This window comes from Ranitomeya imitator, chromosome 5 (genome assembly GCF_032444005.1).
Source record: "Ranitomeya imitator isolate aRanImi1 chromosome 5, aRanImi1.pri, whole genome shotgun sequence".
NCBI lineage: Eukaryota > Metazoa > Chordata > Amphibia > Anura > Dendrobatidae > Ranitomeya > Ranitomeya imitator.
The window spans coordinates 562,870,276-562,895,023 of NC_091286.1; the positions used below are offsets into that span (position 1 = coordinate 562,870,276).

Sequence of the window (24,748 nt, forward strand, 5' to 3'; positions counted from 1 at the left end):
CGTTCGCGGTCCGTCAGAAAATAATGGGACATCGCTAGCGTGGCATACGTTAGCGATGCGTTCGATGCATTGCGCTCAATGGGTGCACTAACGGATCCGTTACATAGCGTTAATTGCGCCATGTAACGGATTCCGTCAGCGGACACCCACTAACGCAATGTGAACCCAGCCTTAAGCACGCAAATCAAATAACACGGTATGCAGACGTCATATTTTCAAACAATAATTGTTTTAGCATTTTTCAAAGAATTCTTTACACAGGGTAAGTATAAATACAATTATACATCAACTATATTCACCATAATGATGAGAAACACAAGTTCGATGTAGACGATCCTCCTCGCTCAGCCGAGACAACAATATGTAAAGCAGACATGCTGCTTGACACTGAAAGAGTCCACACCTGCGGCGACGTTTCGCCGATCCTCACCTTTTTTCAAGCACCTTGACTTGTGTTTCTCATCACTATGGTGAATATAGTGGATGTATAATCGTGTTTATTCTTACCCCATGTAAAGAATTCTTTGAAAAATGATAAAATAAATGTTGATTGAAAAGATGACGTCTGCATACAGTCATTTGATTTGTGACCACGATTACTGTAGCTGTAGCATAAAAGAAGGTCTCAACAGCTATTTGATTTGCAGTAATACTGCAATTTAATGAATCATGCCATGACACTATATTGCAGTGTTTCGTTTCTGGTCTTCCATTTTTCCATTTCCCCCATTGTTTCTGGTCTGCTATTTCCTCTAACAGCAAAAATTAAAAGGACACAGTATTGCGCAGCAGGGACCAAGAGTTATGAACTGAAGGAATTTTTTTTAATGTTATGTGAGCAATTATATTATTACAGCAATATTTAATTTGAGATAGGAAAAAACTTTAAAGTTAGCCTTTCTGACATTTCATTAAGACACTAATTTCCATGAGTACTTTGGCAAAAACAGCACCTTAGAATTAATTACTGTAATATAAATTAATAATAAAAATAAATAAAAATGAGAACAAAACTTTGCTGTGCCTAGAATGTTAATATTAAGGTAAAGCTATGGAATAAATATGGATTTTTTTTTGTTAACCCCTTCATGACCGGGGGATTTTTCATTTTTCCGTGTTCGTTTTTCGCTCCCCTCCTTCCCAGAGCCATAACTTTTTTATTTTTCCGTCAATTTGGCCATGTGAGGGCTTATTTTTTGCGGGACGAGTTGTACTTTTGAACGACATCATTGGTTTTAGCATGTCGTGTACTAGAAAACGGGAAAAAAATTCCAAGTGCGGTGAAATTGCAAAAAAAGTGCAATCCCACATTGGTTTTTTGTTTGGCTTTTTTGCTTGGTTCACTAAATGCTAAAAATGACCTGCCATTATGATTCTCCAGGTCATTACGAGTTCATAGACACCAAACATGACTAGGTTATTTTTTATCTAAGTGGTGAAAAAAAATTCCAAACTTTGCTAAAAAAAAAAAAAAAAAAAAATTGCGCCATTTTCCGATACTCGTAGCGTCTCCATTTTTCGTGATCTAGGGTCGGTTGAGGGCTTATTTTTTGCGTGCCGAGATGACGTTTTTAATGATAGCATTTTGGTGCAGATACGTTCTTTTGATCGCCCGTTATTGCATTTTAATGCAATGTCGCGGTGACCAAAAAAACGTAATTCTGGCGTTTCGAGTTTTTTTCCCGCTACGCTGTTTAGCGATCAGGTTAATACTTTTTTTTATTTGATAGATCGGGCAATTCTGAGCGCGGCGATACCAAATATGCGTAGATTTGATATTTTTTTTATTGATTTATTTTGATTGGGGCGAAAGGGGGGTGATTTAAACTTTTATGTTTTTTTTATTTTTTTCACATTTTTTTAAACTTTTTTTTTTTTACTTTTGCCATGCTTCAATAGCCTCCATGGGAGGCTAGAAGCAGGCACAGCACGATCGGCTCTGCTACATAGCAGCGATCTGCTGATCGCTGCTATGTAGCAGAATTGCACGTGTGCTGTGAGCGCCGACCACAGGGTGGCGCTCACAGCGACGGGCAATCAGTAACCATAGAGGTCTCAAGGACCTCTATGGCTACAATGGAGACGCATCGCCGACCCCCGGACATGTGACGGGGGTCGGCGATGACGTCATTTCCGGCCTCCCGGCCGGAAGCGGTAGTTAAATGCCGCTGTCTGCGTTTGACAGCGGCATTTAACTAGTTAATAGGTGCGGGCAGATCGCGATTCTGCCCGCGCCTATTACGGGCACATGTCAGCTGTTCAAAACAGCTGACATGTCCCGGCTTTGGTGCGGGCTCACCGCGGAGCCCTGCATCAAAGCAGGGGAGCCGGCATCGGACGGTATAGTACGTCCGATGCCGGTAAGGGGTTAAAGGGGTTTTCTCAACTTCACAAATGGGTAAAATTGCAAAGTGCTTGTAAAAACAAAAAACTTTGCAATTTATCTCTTATTAAAAATCCTTTCCATTCTCCAGAACAGAGGAATTTTTAACTCTACGCTGTAGTTTACCGTTCAGTGCCTAGGTTAGCTCCCACCTCTGCAATTTATCAGAGGTGGCCTGTTCCCTAAGCAAAAAGCGCCATGCTTTGCATGCTTTTAGCAATAGAGCTTGCAAGTGCTGCTCATACTGGATCCAGCGAACTTCAGAGTCTCTGAGCAAATCCAACGCTGTAGAGGGCACAGTTTGGTCTAGAGGGATAACAATTCTGCTGGCCTAATCTGTTAGTTACTTAGGCCTCTTTCACACTTCTGTCAATACGGGGCTGTTGCAAACCGTCGGTATGTCGGGCCGATGGTTTGCAACAGCCCCGTACCGACGGAAGTGCACAACGTGGGCAGCGGATGCAATTTTCAGACGCATCCGCTGCCCATTATGAGTTCCGGGGAGGAGAGGGCGGAGTTTTGGCCGCGCATGCGCAGTCGAAAATGGCGAACGCTTTGCACAAAAAAAGTTACATTGAACTTTTTTTGTTACAACGGTCCGCCAATTACCGATGCATCCAGTGCACGACGTATGGAACGTGTGTCCATACGTCACGATGCGTCGGTAATACAAGTCTATGTGCAAAATACGCATCCTGCGGGCAACTTTGCAGGATGCGTTTTTTTCACAGAATGACGCATTGCGACGGCCCCTAAACGACAGAAGAGTGAAAGAGGCCTAAGAGTGCACCGACCTTCAGCAAGCAGGGAGCTGGGAGGCATAGGACCAATGTGCTCCTGAAAATACTTCATGGTACGACTCCTTTCATTTGTAGCCATGACTAGTTGTTTGTTCGAAATGGGTTAGCGGTAACAATTAAGCAATCTCTGGTGACAGATCCTGAAAGATGTTTGTAATAAAGGTTGAAAGGTTTTAATTCACATCAGATCTGGACCATAAATCTCTAATGATTTACTTGCTGTACGTTTATCTCCCGAGACAGATCAGTCCATGTGTAGGGAGCTGAGTTGGCCATGATCTTGCAGATTTTTTTTTTATTACACCTACTGTGGTTAAATTACTACCTTTGCTTGATTTTCCTTCAATAGGGTCACCCAGTAACTGCTGGGCTTGGAGGCTAATTGCTTTGCAGGAATGCAGTCTTTTAGGACACTGTGAAGGTGTTCGTCCTTTAGTAATGCACCATATTTGATATAGTAGTGTTTGGACATAAGCTCCATTAAATCATCCTCCTGCAAGAGAAAACTGTAATATTAGTATGGATGTATCAAATCACAGAGCCAATCTGTTGTAACATTTTATTTTGTGTTGAAAGAAGATGAATTTCAGATAAAAGAAAAAAAAAACATTTAGAATACAAAAATAATATCTAAAATATAAAAAAGTTCCTGTAAACATTTTTTTTTTCTAATATAAAAGAAAAGACGGAAACACAAGAAAGAACAGACATGTACGGTAAATAAAAGTCCATGACATAACCTATCCTGTTCTATTCTGCTAGGTTGCTCAAGTGCATGCAAAGCTGTGTATGGGTTCAATAGAAAGTTTATAATCATTGCATAATATTATGCTCAATATATTCAAAATAAAGATTGCTGGTACTCACCGTAAAATCTGTTTCTCGTAGCCTTCATTGGGGGACACAGGAACGATTGGTTAATATGCTGCCACCTGGATGCTGACACTAAGAATACATCTTAGAAAAAAAAATAGTTGACTCCTCTCCACTAGGCTACTCCTGGGCAGCAGACACCCAGTTATTTAGTTAGAGCAAAAGCAGTAGGAGAAGCAAAACCAAGACTCAAAGACTCTCCCCCAAACAAGGAATGTGCTAGGTCCCCAAATGAAGGCTATAAGAATGAGCTTTTACACAAGTACCAAAAATCTTTATTTCTTGGTCACTTCATTGGGGGACACCCCGGAAACATAGGGCATCCTAAAGCTGTCCCTGGAGAGGGAAAACTAATACCAGTACTGCAGAAGGAAGAATAGCAATCCTTTAATTTACTACCCCAGGAACTGCCACTTGTAGTACCCTTCTGCTAAAACTTGCAAATTTAGACTAGACGGAAAGGTAAGAGCTCCACAACGATATGGACATAAGACTAGTAGCAGCCCAGTGGAACAGAAGAACGTACACCTAAGTAGCTTCTAACCCTCATGGGGGGGGGGGGGGGAGTGAGACGTGTCCTGGCTGGACTGCTCTAGCATAGCCTGACCTTTCACATTGGCAGATTCATACCGGAGAACAATATTAGCTCTAGAGGTGGCCCAACCTCTGCAACAGCTTATCGGGATGACCCACAAGGCATCCAAACTTCCAAACAGGTCTATGAGAGACAGGTAGATCTCCACAGCTCTGACAATGTCATATTGTGTAAGGTGACAGACAGAGAATCGTACTAAGGTGAAAGAAGGAAGCTGAACATCAGACCATTCTGGCCTGGAAAAATAGAGAGGCAGGTGAGAGCCTTCTTTGGAACAGAGAGGAAAAAATCACAGTTTGAAAGCCAAAATGGAGCAATATCTCTGATTGGCATGAGAGGAGAGGACTCGAGAGTGTCTAAGATCAGAATGATTTCTTTAAAAACAATATATTCTTTATTGAAAAAAGTATTAAAAATACCCCCCCCCCCCCCGAGTGCAAAACAAGAAAATGTAGATGTAGCAATAACCTAACAATTCCCTAATCTTACCTGCTATCCCTTCCTATCAGTGGAGGTTGGCACCCTATTAGATACTTTTTTTGGTGCCCCCACTCTGAGGTCTGTCCTTCCACCATGACACCTCACATCTATTGATTAGCTGGCTCTGCATCGTGTGCCTCCTGATGAACCGTATGGACGGGGAAACGCGTCGAGGTGGGAAGCTAAGTTTGGGATAAATCCCAGCTTTGGTTTTTTTCATCTTTTTTTTCAATAATCACAAATTGAACATTTATGTGTATCTATTGCAAAACAATGTGGTAAATTGGTTTTGTCCAAATCATGCTGAAAAGCTAGTCTTATGGCCCCTTTATCTGTGTACAGGTCTCAATTATTTGTGAAGGACCCATGATGTATATTTAACATATATGGGTCCCACAAGACATGTTCATTAATTGTCTAGGTAGATTAATACTATAAACAGAATATACGGCAAAAGCCAGCTCACCGATCATTGCAAGAAGCCCGGAACTTCGTCCTGACAAGACGCAGTAGGATTCCATAAACGAAAAGAGAATGGTTCCAGCTTCAGTAAAATCATGAAAATTTATTCCAACTTTTAAAATGGAGAAACAACTCCTGGGACAGCACCATAGCACATGCGAGGTAGGCAACGCGTTTCGACCAACACAGCGGTCCTTATCACAGCTGATCTACTCACTGATTCCTCAGGTATAAAAAGAACCAGGAACCAATAAAATGATAGTGAGTCCTCACATGACCCGAAGGTCCTAAATACTAACAATGAACCTCTATATAAAATGCCTAAATTTGTGCAAAACTAACAATTAAATACACATAAACATATAGAAAAATACACACATACAATATTTTTAAAGTTAATGCAAAAAATACAAAAATAGCAAAAAATAAGATTGAAAAACGAAAAAAAAAAAATTATAAAAAATGCATGAAAACTTTTTACAATACATGAAGAGACTATCAATAATGGAACATTAATTCATTCCTTCTATTTAGACCATTAGGAAACCTAGTGCCAAAGTTAAAAATCCAAAAAGCCTCCTTGTTTAACAACATTCTCTGAATGTCACCTCCTCGTGAAGGTTTTTTTATTTTCTCAATCCCTGTTACTCTCAATGATATTGTACTGCGAGAATGGTGATCAATAAAATGTTTGGCTGCTGCTGAAACAGTGCGACTATTATTTAAAGTACAGGAGATATCGTATAGATGTTCTGATATCCGATTTTTCAGTTTTCTAGTTGTACAGCCAATATATTGAGAGTAACAGGGATTGAGAAAATAAAAAAACCTTCACGAGGAGGTGACATTCAGAGAATGTTGTTAAACAGGGAGGCTTTTTGGATTTTTAACTTTGGCACTAGGTTTCCTAATGGTCTAAATAGAAGGAATGAATTAATGTTCCATTATTGATAGTCTCTTCATGTATTGTAAAAAGTTTTCATGCATTTTTTATAATTTTTTTTTTTCATTTTTCAATCTTATTTTTTGCTATTTTTGTATTTTTTGCATTAACTTTAGAAATATTGTATGTGTGTATTTTTCTATATGTTTATGTGTATTTAATTGTTAGTTTTGCACAAATTTAGGCATTTTATATAGAGGTTCATTGTTAGTATTTAGGACCTTCGGGTCATGTGAGGACTCACTATCATTTTATTGGTTCCTGGTTCTTTTTATACCTGAGGAATCAGTGAGTAGATCAGCTGTGATAAAGACCGCTGTGTCGGTCGAAACGCGTTGCCTACCTCGCATGTGCTATGGTGCTGTCCCAGGAGTTGTTTCTCCATTTTAAAAGTTGGAATAAATTTTCATGATTTTACTGAAGCTGGAACCATTCTCTTTTTGTTTATGGAATCCTACTGCGTCTTGTCAGGACGAAGTTCCGGGCTTCTTGCAATGATCAGTGGGCTGGCTTTTGCCGTATATTCTGTCTATATCTTATATTGACTGCCGTGCACCCGATTTTAACTCCTTATTGGGACTCACCGCACCTAAAATTTATCGAGGTTTTGATCTACTTTTGTCACACCATACATCTTTTTACTGCAAGATGACAGACTTGGCCAGAAACCGCATGCAAAAAGCTGCCAAGGTTTTCTCGGGCTCACCTGAGGGAATTGATTTAACCCCTGATGTCTCCAATATGTGGTCTCAGCTGCAAAAAATCATGACCCTGGAAACTAAGGTATGGTGGGATTTTACCACCCTCCAGAACTATGTCACAAAAGACATGATTCCTAGAGGTCTTCGGATTAAGAAGAAAGCAACCACAGATTTTGGACAATTATTCTCTGATGAATGGAATCAAATACTCAGCACTTGCTCACTAAACCTTATGCGCCTCATTATTAAATATGAAGAAACAAAACTCTCGGACATACAAAAAGAAATTGAGAGCGCTAAGGAAGCCCTGAATTCTATGAACATCACCGTTGAGACAAGCGACTTTTATAAAAAAATCCAAGAGGATATAACAGCATTAGAAGATGAAATTATTCAAAGAAAAAAGCGCAAATTTCAACGTGATTTAGGTGACTACACGTCTAACAAAGTTTATAACTGGAATGAAAGGGAGAGTTCGTTTAGAACCCCAAGATCTATTTTGAGACAGTCTAATTATAAAAAAAAGCAGAACAAACAATATTTAAGTTTCAGCTCAAGAGAAGGGGAATCTGATGACTATACCTTCAGTGCTTCTGATAATTCCCTCAATGAGTCCGCTGGGTGTAGTTCTGCCAGACAACTGACTAAATAAAAAAACGCACAAGGCGCGGCGGGCGGAAGCATAGAAAACAATTCTGGCATGCAGACCCGCCGCAGGAAAGGCATGACGAGATAAGTGCTAATGTGATTAATTTATCGTCAAAACTTTTTTCACAGGAACAATTACAGTTATTGACTTATGGACTTAATTTCGTACCTGATCAGAATTTTGATTTATTTTCAACCATATTAGATATTAATAAATTTATCCGCAATCTTACATTGAAAAAACATTTTTGGTCAGATGAACATGTGGATCATTTGGAAAATGAAAATACGGTTGTTAATATGGTGAAAAATGAGTTCCATGCACTGGACTTTAATGAGCAGGTCTCTTTAATAACCTTACAAGAACTACAGGGATTTGACATAGGAAATAATACTTGTATTAATCAATCAGATAACTTTAAGACCAAAAATCCGTTTTTTCATCCTATTCAATCACGTGCGGATTGCATGAATAGGTTTCAGGAAGTGGTTGAACGGGAACTTAAAATTCTTAAGAATAATATTCCATCTAATAATTACAATAATAATTTATCAAAAAAGCATCGACAGGCCATTAAAGACATAAAAGACATGGATGATATAGTCATTAAGAATAGTGACAAAGGGGGTGTGATTGTCATCATGAACTCCCTAGATTATAAAAGTGAAATTTTGAAGTTAATTTCTGATTAGAATGTTTACAAAAAATTATCTTCGGACCCTACTAATCTGTTTAAACAAAAAATTGATAAAATGATCGAAGTAGGGGTCTCTTTGGGAGTTCTAACCAATAAACAGGCTAATTTCTTACAAGTCCCTCATCCTGTGACACCTATTTTATACGGATAGCCCAAAATTCATAAGCAAGCAAAATTTCCCCCAATGAGACCCATAGTCTCAAGTATAGGATCAATAAATGAATTCTTGGGCCAGTGGCTGGACTCTTTGCTTCAACCATTGGTCCAAAGAACTCCGGGGTATATTAGGGACACAAAGGACATTCTTGATATTCTAACACACAAAGAGTGGAAATCAGGTTATACCTGGCTTAGCTGCGACATAGTTTCGCTATATACGTGTATTCCACACAGCGTAGCTATGTCGGCATTACAATTCCACTTAAACAATTATAGTTCATACTCCCTAGATCTTATCAATTTTATTTTACAAGTCACATTCTTTTTGTTAACTCATAATTTTTTCTCATTTGATTCTGAGTATTATTTACAATGTACCGGTGTAGCAATGGGGGCCAAATTCTCACCTTCATTGGCCAACCTGGTTATGGCGCACTGGGAATATTTATTTTTGTTTTCCACCTCCAATGTTTTTTCTTCGTTTATCCATTGGTATGGCAGATACATCGACGATACACTCATTATTTGGCAAGGCGATGTATCTGCCATACAGGATTTTCTGATTTACATTAACAATAATAATTTCAATTTAAAATTTACATATGTCCATGCTGAAACCAAAATGTACATTCTGGATTTAGAATTAACAGGTGTTCCCAACAAATTAATTTCCACAAGAACCTATATTAAACCATTAGCAGGCAACACCATCCTACATGCCCGAAGTAGCCATCACAAACATACTGTCAAATCCATCCCTGTAGGTGAATTCACTAGGTTAAAACGAAATTGTAACAATAATGCTGAACTTCAAAACGATCTTGTAAAATCCTGTAAGAAATTCCATCATCGTGGATATCCAAATTGGATGCTGAATAGAGCGTTACATCTAGTAAATAACGATACAAAATCGCAAAGTAACCCTATGTGTTCAGGGACAAATCCCGCAAAGAATTGATTAAAACCAACGCCAAAGAAATTAATTAATAAAAACAGTGTCATGAATAAACCATTCGTTTGTTTACAATTCAGCCCACAATTTAATAAAATTAAAACTATTATAAATAAAGCCATCCCTATCTTATATGAAGATCGCATTCTCTCCCAAATATTGAGTGAAGGGTGTAATATTGTAGCCAGAAGAGCACCTACTCTTGGTAACAAATTGTCTCCCAATAATTTTTTGTCTCAAAAACGCAGTAGCACATGGCTCAAGTGTACAGGGAGCTACAAATGTAATGTGACTAATTGCACTATGTGCAAACACCTGGTGACCACTAAATCATTTGGCACCGCAGAAAATAATAGTCTGCACAAAATTCAAAGCTTTATTAACTGCAACACAAAATGTGTTGTATATAAGATTGATTGCGTTGACTGCGATAAAACATATATTGGCTGTACAACTAGAAAACTGAAAAATCGGATATCAGAACATCTATACGATATCTCCTGTACTTTAAATAATAGTCGCACTGTTTCAGCAGCAGCCAAACATTTTATTGATCACCATTCTCGCAGTACAATATCATTGAGAGTAACAGGGATTGAGAAAATAAAAAAAACCTTCACGGGGAGGTGACATTCAGAGAATGTTGTTAAACAGGGAGGCTTTTTGGATTTTTAACTTTGGCACTAGGTTTCCTAATGGTCTAAATAGAAGGAATGAATTAATGTTCCATTATTGATAGTCTCTTCATGTATTGTAAAAAGTTTTCATGCATTTTTTATAAATTTTATTTTATTTTTTTTCATTTTTCAATCTTATTTTTTGCTATTTTTGTATTTTTTGCATTAACTTTAGAAATATTGTATGTATGTATTTTTCTATATGTTTATGTGTATTTAATTGTTAGTTTTGCACAAATTTACGCATTTTATATAGAGGTTCATTGTTAGTATTTAGGACCTTCGGGTCATGTGAAGACTCACTATCATTTTATTGGTTCCTGGTTCTTTTTATACCTGAGGAATCAGTGAGTAGATCAGCTGTGATAAAGACCGCTGTGTCGGTCGAAACGCGTTGCCTACCTCGCATGTGCTATGGTGCTGTCCCAGGAGTTGTTTCTCCATTTTAAAAGTTGGATTAAATTTTCATGATTTTACTGAAGCTGGAACCATTCTCTTTTCGTTTATAGATTAATACTATGTTATTGGTACATGAGGGTGCCAATTTTTACAATAACCCACTGTCCTTAAATTAATAGGCACTATCCCTTCATTTAATTTATTTGCTTATTGTTTTCCCACCTTTAATACAATAGGAAATTATCAGGGCTAGTCGGGGACAGCCGCGGCCAAGTGGGGGCGCCAAAAAAAAACCTTATCTAATAGGGTGCCAACCTCCACTGATAGGAAGGGATAGCAGGTAAGATTAGGGAATTGTTAGGTTATTGCTAGATCTACATTATCTTGTTTTGCACTGGGAGGGTATTTTTAATACTTTTTTCAATAAAGAATATATTGTTTTTAAAGGGATTACATGATACACACTTTTTGATTATTTTTCCTTGGCTCTATATTATACTGTACATTTCTACAAGTACGATTTCTCCAAGATCGAGTGGAGGGCTATAATGGCAGCCCTGAGTTTGCCTTGCCCTGGGTGAGCAGTCCAGACCTATTGCTTACAAATCAAGTTACGCAAGACCAAAACAGGAATTTGGCCCTTCGGAGTCAACCCTGGCTCAAGGCAAGCAAGCAAAAATTAAAAAGGAGGATGTCACCTTAGGAGCGCTGCCAATAGGTTCTTACCTAAGAACAAGAGGCTTTCTAAATTTAATAGTAGAAACGTGACGTCTAAGGCCAGGTTCATATTGAGTTGGTGCAGTCCGTTCAACGCATGCGTTAAATGGACTACACCAACGCTAGTGCATTATGCGATTGCGATAGCGCAGATGCTCTATCTGTGCTAGCGGTGACGGACCCGGAAACGCTGCAGACCGCGTCCGAGGATCCGTCACAGAATGACGTCACATCGCTAACGCATACCGATTATGACATGCGTTAGCGATGCGCTACATAATCGCAGTCAATGGGTGCGCTGAAGCATCCGTTACATTGCGTTAGTGCCGCTGTGTAACGGATGCCGTCGGCACATTGCCATTGACTCAATGTGAACCCTGCCTTTGTTCCCTAATTCTAGTCCTTCCGAATGACACTAAATTAAACTGAATAACTGGACGCCAGCTGCCCAGATGTAACCTGGTGGAGAGGAGTCAGTTCCTTTTTCTAAGATGTATTCTTAGAGCCAACCTCCAAATGGCAGCATATTAACCCATGGCTCCTGTGTACCCCAATGAAGTGATTGAGAAAGTTTGCTGGGACTTTGATATTGATGGCCTATCCTGTTAATGCAGTTTAGATCCTTTTACTTGAATAAGACTGAGCTGCAGTACCAGGTACAGTGACTCCAAAATGTAAAGATCTATGCCGTGTCAACAATGTGGGAGATATGGCTTGTAGGAGAGCTGCATCCCCTTCAGTCACTTGACCATGTGGCGAGGCTGGATGTCGAACCCCCACCATTCTGATATTGATGGCCTATTTTGAGGTTTCACATAGGTCAACCTACCTTCTCACAGCGGTACTCTCCAAAGCATAGGCCACGTATCACCTGGTTATAAATTAGGTCAGTACTAACAGGATCATCTGAAGAGTTATGCCATGGTGAGAAGACTTCTTTACGGAAGAAAAGACGCCATGGAGCATGCTTTTCTTGGTCTCCCCTTTCCCTGGCTAATTGCTCACATTGAGAAATACCATCCATTAGATGCTCTGATCCACTGCCCAAAGACCACACCTGGAGATTATAAATGGAAAGATTTTCATGTTACAAAAATACATATATGTCATACGACTGTAAAGTATTAGGGTATGCTCACACGTTGCATTTTTGCCATGTTTTTTTCTGCAATGAAAAATGTAGCATTATACTGTACCAGCAAAATGAATGACATTTTTTAAATCTCATGCACGTTGCTGATTTTTTCCTCTGCAGCCATGTCAATTCAGTCATCTTTTTTGCATCATATTTCAGCCATTGTAATGAATGAGAAAAAAAATGCATCAAAGAAACACGTAAAATTGTTAAAAGAATTAAAATGCTGCAGATTTGAAATTGCTTCAATGTGTATTTTATGCAGCATTTTTCCTGTCAAGAGACACGTTTTTGGCGCAGAATATGTCTGCAACAAATACTTAACATGTATGCATTCCCTTAGAGGTATTGCTGTGTAAGTATATTATAATTGTTAATTATTAGTTATGTTGATATAATAATTTGAATTGAAAGTACATGTTTTCTTTATAGAGATATTATCATTAAAGATATAATACATATACGGTACACACATTAGTGTTGTAGGGCATCAGTGGGGTATTATACAATGTAATCTCCACACTAAACAAAGCTTCTTGTACCTGATCATATATTGAGATATAAACAGAAAAACCAAATAAGTCCTTCATCTCCAGTTTCTGACCGATGTTCCTGCATATCTCTTTAGCAGAGGTGGCAGAATCTGCTTGGATGATGATAGTCTCGCCAGTCATGATCTTGACAGGCACTTCTAGAGTTGCTGAACCTTTTAATGCCTTAAACAAACAAGATGGAAATTTCTAATCACTTATAGCAATACGACAACTGTGAAGAAGATTCAAGGTTTTCTACTGAATAGAAAAGCCAGCATTGATGATTTCATACATTACGTAATACTTTCTAGATTTTGGATCAATCACAATTAGAATGAAAATGATACAGTAAATGTTTATAAACCTGAATGTCAGCTACATTTTTGCATTTATGAAATGCTTTCGCATAACAATCTAAGGCTTTATGCACATGTCTGCACTACACTTCTGCTCAAAGTTGTACAGTCATAATCCAGCAAACATAGACTTCTATGGTGTCCTCAGTTGCTATCACATGCTTCTAATTTCATACAGAGGTAAACAGATGAATCATTTAAAGGGCTTACCCCATTTTCTTAAAATGGGTACAATTGCAAGATCTTTGTAAAACAAAAAACAAAAAAAAACGCAACGTCCTTCTTATTAAAAATCCTCCCTATTCTAAAGAATGGAGGGATTTTGCCTTCTATAGTTTACTGCTTGTTGCCTAGGTTACCGGCCACCACAGCAGTCTATCAGCAGTGTTTGCTCTCCTAAAAACTAGTGCAACCCCTGTAAGTTCTTTGCTGTACAGTTTGCAAGCACTGCTCAGAAGTTATATAGCCGGATAGCAGGATCCAGCTTTAGTGCCCCTGCACCCCTACAGTGCTACAGAAGCACAAGTGCCTCTCCTAGCAACACTGCTGCTGATCATAATTTTCAGTCATCTGGAGCACACTGACTCCCAGCTTCCCTCTTGTGGAGCGATGCACTCCTGAAGAAAGAACTTTACAAAATCCCTTTAAATTATCTTATATAAGTTGATTGTGCCATGTAATCAGACACCATAACCTGGGGCTACTTTTACTTAACCCTGCTGTTGTCTTCGGTCAAAAACGACCGACCTTGAACTTCAATATTCTTTAAAATATTCAAGATGCGGCTCTGAAACCCGTGGCCGACCGACCCATCCTCATTTAAGTCAATCAACCACAAGTTTCAGAACCGCATCTTGAACACCCCAAAAAATACCAAAGTTCAAAATCGGTCTCCCCAGACCGAAGACAACAGCAGGGTTAAACACATTGCTTAAGGTGTTAAGCTTCAAGTTCTTGACATCAATAAACCCAGTGATATAAGCTTCAGGCATTTTTTAGCGGACGCACAGTACCTGTAGCTCCAGCCAGCTGGAGGGCTGTGACCGCGCACCATTAGCAATGGTGCGAACGAGCTGTTTCATACACACAGAGCTGTGTGCTATCTGCTGTCCACGGATGAAATTCTGCAGGTACTGGAAAAGTGAAAAACATTTAAACAGAGATAAAAATCTCAGAGAAATATTCCGATACTTGTTTTTATTTTGCAAACAATTATCAGATGCAGTTGAAAAATCTTTCTCTATTTCCTTCACTCCATCTGAATTCAAACTCATAAAAAAACAACAATTTTTAATAAACGGTTTCAGAAATAAATAAAAAGCCATAACTTAGTATACAATACTATGCATTGATCAGCCTTATGTGCAAGGCATTTGTTGCACTGTGTCCAAAGGGCACGACATATGTGATGTTCTTCAATACACTGTATTGTAAAACGAACTGAGCCTCCTCCATTCATTTCATCTGAGCAGGATGTTACCAGATAAAATGAAGACAGTTCAAACACTGTTTATTATACTAGTGGATCTGACTTAACTTCATCTTCTCATTTGTTTCTTCTATCTTCAGAACTGCACATGTCCAACTCAGAATATTCAGGATACAATTTCTGTTCTATTCAATGGTACTTTGGAAATTGATTAGAGTATATTCTATCCAAAATATGTTACCACGTGGAAAGATAGTTTAAACAGCATCTGTTTTTAGGATCAACTGTTCTAAGTCGTCTGTCTACATGGGCATGTGGGTCATACAAAGTTGAATTTAACTAATTTTATTGGATGCCCAGGGCAACGGACCGGGTCACTGCTGCCAACAAAATAGCAAAATGGCCGACAGCACATGGGGTAAGTGGATGCACGTCCTAGTTCCACTGGACCCCCATGGAAAGTGTACATACCAAGTAAACAATGAAGGACAGCAGGTGAAAGTGTTCAAAAATGGATTCCTTTATTTGCCAAAGTGCAACGTTTCAACCCACATGGGTCTTTGTCAAGCTGCCGTGACAACCCCCTTAAGAACCGATGGACCCGGTCCAAGTACCCCAGGTCCTAGCGGGCGCTCCATTACTACCCAGTAACATGCCCTCTGTCTTGGGATCATACTTGATTCAAATATTTCCTTCACTCGCCACATCCAATGATTCGCCCGCTCATGTCATCTACACCTAAAAAACATTTCTAGAATTCAACCTTTTCCTCTGCAAAAACTCTTACTGTTGCTCTTATTCATTTTCGTCTGCACTATTCTCAACTCTCTTTTAATTGGTCTCCCTCTTACTAAACTCTATCTTCTCCAATACGTCATGAATGCAGCAGCAAGGATAATTGCGTACTTATCTCACCATCCATGTTTTGCCCATACAAAATTTTCTTCAAAATCAGGATCCTCGTATCATCTGATCACACACCGTACATACATTTAGTAGCCCTCTGGTTCCAAACACATACCTGGTGGTGATCGGTTCACGCAGCATTGCGTAAATACCCTATTTATTATAATGATAGCTAAAATACAAGCAATTGTTACCATACACCTTTTGTGTCTCCCCTATTTCCTCATAGATTGTAAGCAGGGCCCTCATTCCTCTTGGTATCTGCTGATTTATGTTATTATTGTTATTTTATAATGTCTTTCATTGTCTGTACAAATCCCCTCTAGAATGTAAATTGCTGCGGAATATGCTGGCGCTATAGAATTAAAATTCTTAAATTCTTATTATTACATAATTATTATAATATGTCCAAAGGCATTATAGAAAATCCAGATAAAGCCAACAATATTGGTCTAATACTAATGAGGAAACTTCCAAGTCTTCCAATTTCGCACCCAAAAAAATGTAAAGCTCCCAAAAGTTAATGTATAGTATGTTTCCATACTGTCCGTCACTAAGATTTTATCTCAAAGTGCTGAATAGTGTAAGCATGCTATGCTATGCTCACAATATACATGTGCTGTTCCACTGGTTTTTTTACTACAGAAGTCAAATGAGCAGACGGATCTAAACAAAGGACAGGAATACATTAGAACACGTTTTTTGTAATGATCAAACGGAAATAGAACCTGTCACCGTCATACCGTAGTATAGGCAGTATTTTGTTTTGTTTTTTATCCTTCAAAGAGCAATCCATGAATTAGAAGGAACTTAAATTATTTTATTTGTGTATTTACAAAGACAGGTGATTTACCTTCATAAACCTTTCTGTTGGTGGAAAACAGCCGAGACACAGTGATAGTAGGATCCAGCCACGGGCATAGCTGTTTCTGTTATTGTTCCCAGAGACTTGCTTGCAGATTTGACAATAAATTTCATCCCTAAATATGGTAAGATGATGTTACTACAATAAAACCCATATTGAACAGCAAACCTCACTGTGACGATCCTACAGTGATTGTAAACTCATCTGTTACTTATCTCTCACCAAAGAAGAGACCCATACGAGGAGCATACTCTCTGAATATAAAGGAGTGGAAGAGCAATCAGCACCCCTTCTGAAAAAACACTTGTATGACTGTAATACATTGACCTGCTTTATATGTGGTTTTATACATTCTGTGTTGTAACAGTTAGCTAGCCTGTTGACAGGGTTAACTATTAGGGGCCAGCCCATGGGGGAGGAGTAAAAATGGGCACATAGGAACTTATTTCCTTGCTGTTACTGAAAAAGTTGGAGAGCAGCTTCTGAAGGAGTAAGATGTATTGCTGTTTAGGAGGCTATAAGTGGAGAGTGAGTTTAGTCTAGACAAATTAAAAATAGCAAGTTTGAGAACAAGTTCTTCCAGCAACTAACTACTACTTACATGGCCGGAGAGTGTATGGATGACTATGTGGTGCCCATGATTCTGCTTGGAGGACTATATGGTGCCCATGATTCTGCTTGGAGGACTATGTGGTGCCCATGATTCTGCTTGGAGGACTATGTGGTGCCCATGATTCTGCTTGGAGGACTATGTGGTGCCCATGATTCTGCTTGGAGGACTATGCTGTGCCCATAATACTGTATGGAGGACTATGTGGTGCCCATAATATTGTATGGAGGACAATGTGGTGCCCATAATATTGTATGGAGGACAATGTGGTGCCCATAATACTGTATTGAGGACGGTGTTGCCCATAATAATATATGGAGGAATACGTAGTGCACATAATACTGTATGGAGGACTATGTCGTGTCCATAATAATATATGGAAGAATACGTAGTGCACATAATACTGTATGGATGACTATGTCGTGTCCGTAATAATATATGGAAGAATACGTAGTGCACACAATACTGTATGGAGGACTATGTCGTGCCCATAATAATATATGGAAGAATACGTAGTGCACATAATACTGTATGGAGGACTATGTGGTGCCCATAATATTGTATGGAGGACAATGTGGTGCCCATAATACTGTATGGAGGACGGTGTTGCCAATAATAATATATGGAGGAATATGTAGTGCACATAATACTCTATGGAGGACTATGTCGTGCCCATAATAATATATGGAAGAATACGTAGTGCACATAATACTGTATGGAGGACTATGTGGTGCCCATAATATTGTATGGAGGACAATGTGGTGCCCATAATACTGTATGGAGGACGGTGTTGCCCATAATAATATATGGAGGAATACGTAGTGCACATAATACTGTATGGAGGACTGTGTTGCCCATAATGATATATGGAAGAATACGTAGTGCACATAATACTGTATGGAGGACTATGTCGTGCACATAATACTGTATGTAGGACTATGCTCTCAAGTCTACAATTATAAGTCTGCAATCTTGTGTGCTGCAAGGATTCGGCTGTTTCATAGCTATTGTAGAATTTACAAGAAATATCTATATTTTTTATCTGTGCATCATGAATCGTGGTATGTGTTAAAGGAGCCTACTGGGACACTTTTGCCAGGGGCCCACGAAAACCTGCAGCTGGCCCTGATGATGGCGCACATCAAGATGAACACCGGCTACAGCTGTGACAGGGTCCTCTGCTGTGTGACAGGCATATGCTGGCATCACATAGCAGTAACATTGAGGCTATGTGCACACGTTCAGTTTTTTTTGCGTTTTTTTGCGTTTTTTTCACGGTAAAAACGCTATAAAAACTCATTAAAAATGCATACATTATGCATCCTATCATTTAGAATGCATTCTGTATGTTTTGTGCACATGATCGCGGTAAAAAAAAGCAGCATGGTCAGTAATTTTGCGGATTTTCTGCGTTTTTACCACTATTCTATACATTTGGGGAAAAACGCATAAAAAACGCACCAAAAACGCGTCAAAACCGCGTGAAAAACGTGGTACAATCGCAGTAAAAACAAATGCGGATTTCTGGCAGAAATGTCTGGTTTTTGTCAGGAAAATTTCTGCAAGAAATCCTGACGTGCGCACATACCCTAAATGGCCGCCAGCCTATCAGATACTGCACTCTAATACCTACGGCCTTTCAATGTTACTGCTATGTGACATTAGTGTGCTGCCTGTTACAGAGCAGAGCGCCCTGTCACACCTGCAGTCGCACTGAATATGAAGCCGCAAAAGGATGCCAGGGAGCGCAGGAAGGTGGGAAGAATCTCCCAACCCTCTGTGATTGGACAGGGTAGTGGACATAGGGGCCGACATAGGGGCCCAGGATGGGGACATTATTAACACCTTCCCGCCGTGGCCTTTTTTCGTTTTTCACTCCCCTCCTTCCCAGAGCTACAACTTTTTTATTTTTCCGTCAATATGGTCATGTGAGGGCTTATTTTTTGCGGGACAAGTTGTACATTTGAACGACACCATTGGTTTTACCATGTCTTGTACTAGAAAACGGGAAAAAAATTCCAAGTGCGGTGAAATTGCAAAAAAAGTGCAATTGGCTCTTTTGCCAGCTTCACTAAATGCTAAAACTGACCTACCATTACGATTCTCCAGGTCATTACGAGTTCATAGACTCCTAACATGTCTCGGTTATTTTTTATCTAAGTGGTGAAAAAAAATTCAAAACTTTACTGAAAAAAAAAAGCGCCATTTTCCGATACCCGTAGCGTCTCCATTTTTCGTGATCTGGGGTCGGATGAGGGCTTATTTTTTGCGTGCCGAGATGACGTTTTTAATTATAGCATTTTGGTGCAGATACGTTCTTTTGATCGCCCGTTATTGCATTTTAATGCAATGTCGCGGCGACCAAAAAACGTAATTCTGGCGTTTCGAATTTTTTTCTCGCTATGCCATTTAGCAATCAGGTTAATGCTTTTTTTTATTGATAGATCTGGCAATTCTGAATGCGGCGATACCAAATATGTGTAGGTTTGATTTTTTTTATTGTTTTATTTTGGAAGGGGCGAAAGGGGGTTGATTTAAACTTTTATTTTTTTTATTTTTTCATATTTTTAAAAACATTTTTTTTAACTTGTGCCATGCTTCAATAGCCTCCATGGGAGGCTAGAATCTGGCACAACTCGATTGGCTCTGCTACATAGCAGCGATCATCAGATCGATGCTATGTAGCTAAAATGCAGGCTTGCTATGAGCGCCGACCACAGGGGGGCGCTCACAGCAGGCCGGCATCAGTAACCATAGAGGTCTCAAGGACCTCTATGGTTACCATCCTGATGCATCGCCGACCCCCAATCATGTGACGGGTTGTCGGCGATGCGCTCATTTCCGGCAGCGTGGTCGGAAGCGCCAGTTAAATGCCGCTGTCCGCGTCTGACAGCGGCATTTAACAGGTTAATAGCGGCGGGTGAATTGCGATTTCACCCGCCGCTATTGCACGCACATGTCAGCTGTACAAAACAGGTGACATGTCGCGACTTTGATGTGGGCTCACCGCCGGAGCCCACATCAAAGCAGGGGAACCGACATGTGCAGTACTAGTAGGGCGTATGTCGGGAAGGGGGTTAAAGAGGATATAGGGACCTAGGGAGGGGACAACACAGGGGCCCAGGATGAGGAGACATAGGAGCCCAGGATGGAGACAATATTAAAGTGGATAAAGGGGCCCTGGATGGGAGCAACGTAAGGGCCCAGGATGAGCCAACATAGAGCCCTAGGATTGGGATATTAAATAAAGTGGTCTAGAAAAGGGACATTATTAAATAAAAGGTCTCAGGATGAGGACATTATTACAGGAAGGAACACAGGATGGGGACATTATTACTGGAAGGGGCTCAGGATGAGAATATTATTACTGGAAGAGGCCCAGGATGGAGATATTATTCCTGGAAGGGTCTCAGGATGAGGACCTTATTACTGGAAGGGGCCCAGGATGGGGACATTATTACTGGAAGGGATCTAGGATGGGGACATTATTACTGGAAGGGATGGAGACATTATTAGATAAAGAAGCCCAAGTTAGGGGCATTAATAAATAAAGAGAAACAGGATGGGGACTTTGTTAACCCCTTTATCCCATATGACGTACTATCCCGTCGAGGTGACCTGGGACTTAATTCCCAGTGACGGGATAGTACGTCATAGTGTTTAATGCGACATCGCGACTTAAGTCGCGGTGATCGCATTAAATTTCCGGCGCCATCTTACCTGGAGGAAGATGGCGCCGACATCCCCGGGCATGGCTTCGCCCCCCAGGCCTCTGGATCGCTGTGATTGGCTGTTCAATTCTGAACAGCCAATCACAGCGTTCCTCATTGTTTCAGCCAATCGGAGCTGCTGAAACAATGAGGTCGCAGGCTAGGATCGAGTACCGATGTACTCGATCCTAGAGCCGGTGCCAGGCACCGGCAAAACCCCCTGGATTGGCGCGATCGCCGATCGTATCGATCGCGCCAATCGCAGGGCACAGCGGCGGTATTACCGCCGCTGTGCCCTGCTGTACTGGCCTGGATCGGTGCTGCAATAGCACCGATCGTAGGCCAGAGCCTAGTGCAAGCCCAGCAGGGCCTGCAGAGGCTGATTGGCGCGATCGATGCGAACGACGATCGCGCCAATCACCGGGCACAGCGGCGGTGTTACCGCGCTGTGCCCAGCTGTTCCCTGCCCCGTGCCCGGCTTTTCCCTGCCCCGTGCCAGCTGTCCCCTGCTCCCATAGCCCCTGCCCCCTGCTGTAGCGGCCTGGATCGGTGCTGCCATGGCACCGATCACAGGCCAGTGACTAGTGCAGGCCCAATCGCGCCAATCACAGGGCACAGCGGCGGTCACGTTGTGACCGCTGTGTGCCCTGCTGGTGACCTGGCAGTGACGAGGGATCCTAGGCAGTTGCCATAGTCACCAAGCCCTCCAGGGATTGGTGGGATCGATGTTATCATTCGATCCCACCAATGACAGCTCACAGCAGCGGTGTGACCGCTCTGTGACCTGTCTGTCACCTGCAGGTGACCTGTGTGACCGCTCTGCAGGGGTCCTCACTCTAGCTGAGGGACTCCTGCTGAGCGGTCACACAGCCAGATCTTGTCTTGCTGGGCCTTGTGGTGCTACAGAAGCCTGTAACACCACAATCCACTGCGATACAAAAAAGCGGAAGAAAGAAAACCAAAGAAAGAAAACCAAAGAAAGAAGAGAGACTACAAAAGGTAAGTGCTAACAGCCCCTACCCGGTCTCATTTCACCCCCCCATCCCCCCATCCACCCATCCCGCCCTTCCCCCTCTTCCCCCCTTCCCCCTTTTTTACCCCCTCCGTCCCTCTTTGCGCCGCCTCCGTGCGCACGTTTAGCAGCCGCCGAGCGTTGATTGGTGACGCAGTTCACCGATCAACACTCGTGCTCGCTTTTTTTTCAGCAGCCCCCTTTTCCGTACACCCATCCCGCAGTCGCCAAACTTTGATAAGTGACGCAGTTCACTTATCAGAGCTTGTGCCTGCCGTTTTCCTTTTTTTTTTCACCACACCTGTGCGCACACCCAGCAGCCGCGCGAACTTTGATAAGTGACGCGGTTCACTTATCAAAGCTCTCGTGCCTGCCGTTTTTTTTTTAACACATCCCCGTGCACTCACCCAGCCTCCGCATCTGATCCTTGCCTTCCTTTTCTTTTTTTCCCCACATCTCTGTGCGCTCACCCCGCGCGCATCTAACCCGTGCTTTCCTTTTTTTCCCCCCACATCTCCGTGCGCTCACCCCGCCGCGTCTAACCCGTGCTTTCCTTTTTTTTTTTTTTCTCCCACATCTCCGTGCGCTCACCCCGCGCGCATCTAACCCGTGCTTTCCTTTTTTTTCCCCCCACATCTCCGTGCGCTCACCCCGCCGCGTCTAACCCGTGCTTTCCTTTTTTTTTTCTCCCACATCTCCGTGCGCTCACCCCGCGCGCATCTAACCCGTGCTTTCCTTTTTTTTCCCCCCACATCTCCGTGCGCTCACCCCGCCGCGTCTAACCCGTGCTTTCCTTTTTTTTTTTTTTCTCTCTCACATCTCCGTGCGCTCACCCCGCGCGCATCTAACCCGTGCTTTCCTTTTTTTTCCCCCACATCTCCGTGCGCTCACCCCGCCGCGTCTAACCCGTGCTTTCTTTTTTTTTTTTCTCCCACATCTCCGTGCGCTCACCCCGCGCGCATCTAACCCGTGTTTTCCTTTTTTTCCCCCCACATCTCCGTGCGCTCACCCCGCCGCGTCTAACCCGTGCTTTCTTTTTTTTTTTTCTCCCACATCTCCGTGCGCTCACCCCGCCGCGTCTAACCCGTGCTTTCCTTTTTTTTTTTTCTCTCCCACATCTCCGTGCGCTCACCCCGCGCGCATCTAACCCGTGCTTTCCTTTTTTTTCCCCCACATCTCCGTGCGCTCACCCCGCCGCGTCTAACCCGTGCTTTCCTTTTTTTTTTTTTTCTCCCACATCTCCGTGCGCTCACCCCGCGCGCATCTAACCCGTGCTTTCCTTTTTTTTCCCCCACATCTCCGTGCGCTCACCCCGCCGCGTCTAACCCGTGCTTTCCTTTTTTTTTTTTTTCTCCCACATCTCCGTGCGCTCACCCCGCGCGCATCTAACCCGTGCTTTCCTTTTTTTTCCCCCACATCTCCGTGCGCTCACCCCGTCGCGTCTAACCCGTGCTTTCCTTTTTTCTTTTTTTTTCCCCACATCTCCGTGCGCTCACCCCGCGCGCATCTAACCCGTGCTTTCCTTTTTTTTTTTTTTTCTCACATCCCTGTGCACGCACCCAGCAGCCGCTGATCTTTGGTAAGTGACGCGGTTCATTTATCAGAGCTCTCGTGCCTGCGGGTTTTTTTTCACATCCCCGTTCACACACCCAGCAGCCACTGAACTTTGATAAGTGACGCGGTTCATTTATCAGAGCTCTCGTGCCTGCGGGTTTTTTTTCACATCCCCGTTCACACACCCAGCAGCCACTGAACTTTGGTAAGTGACGCGGTTCACTTATCAGAGCTAGGGCCTGCTGTTTTATACTTTTCTTTCACAGGTATTTTTTTTTCCTTTAGCTTTTTCTTTTCAGAGTAGTTTGCACCAAGCACTATCCCCCCACACTTACACATAGTTACCAATAAAGTACACTCAAGCACCACACTTACAAAAAAAATGTCCCGCTCGTCCCGTTCGTCCCAACAGCGCTATTCAGTGGAGGAGGCATATGCTTTCCTTGCCTCCGACACTGATAGCGAGGGAGAGGATCCCACTTTTCTTTATTTTTCTGATTCTTCATCATCCTCTTCCCACTCCTCATCTTCCTCCTCCGGCCCTGCGGAACCGCCACGCAGACGCCGCAGGACAGAAGATGAGGCTAGGCCCACCATTGCTGAAGACGAACCAGCACACCCCACTGCGGATCCCATATGGACCAGGCCCCCCGAAAATTACGAGCCACTGATTCCTGATTTTGTGGCAGAATCAGGAATCAAGTTTGACACCACCGGCCTCACAGAACTAGACTTTTTCAAAGTCTTTTTCTCTGAGGCTTTCGTCAACCTCATGGTGGAGCAAACTAATCTGTATGCTCAGCAATTTTTGGGCCAAAACTCGGGTTCATCATATTCTAACTGGTCTCCTGTAGACGCAGTTGAAATGATGCAGTTTTGGGGCCTGGTCCTCCATATGGGGATTCTGAAAAAGCCTGAACTTCGGCAATATTGGAGTGTGGATATTTTATATAACACTCCAGTATTCAGAATGGTCATGACCCGGACGCGTTTTGAGGCCATCCATAAGTTCCTGCATTACAACGATAATGCACGGTGTCCCGCACGAGATGACCCCAACTTTGACCGTCTGTTCAAAGTTCGGCCGGTCATCGAACACTTCAACAAAAAGTTTGCAGAAGTGTACGTGCCTCAAAGGGACATCTGCGTGG

General features: G+C 41.9%; 1 protein-coding gene across 2 annotated transcripts in view; it reads right to left on the reverse strand.

The window, feature by feature from the left end:
• Positions 1 to 24,748, reverse strand: part of MYO7B (myosin VIIB) — a 258,153-nt gene that overhangs the window by 72,118 nt on the left and 161,287 nt on the right. For both annotated transcript variants that reach the window (XM_069727694.1, XM_069727693.1), the window contains exons 27-31: positions 16,700 to 16,826; positions 14,525 to 14,644; positions 13,165 to 13,338; positions 12,317 to 12,544; positions 3,509 to 3,676 (exon numbers count right to left, since the gene is read on the reverse strand). In XM_069727694.1, coding sequence (XP_069583795.1) covers positions 3,509 to 3,676; positions 12,317 to 12,544; positions 13,165 to 13,338; positions 14,525 to 14,644; positions 16,700 to 16,826 — 817 coding nt within the window. The remainder of the gene's footprint in view (positions 1 to 3,508; positions 3,677 to 12,316; positions 12,545 to 13,164; positions 13,339 to 14,524; positions 14,645 to 16,699; positions 16,827 to 24,748) is intronic.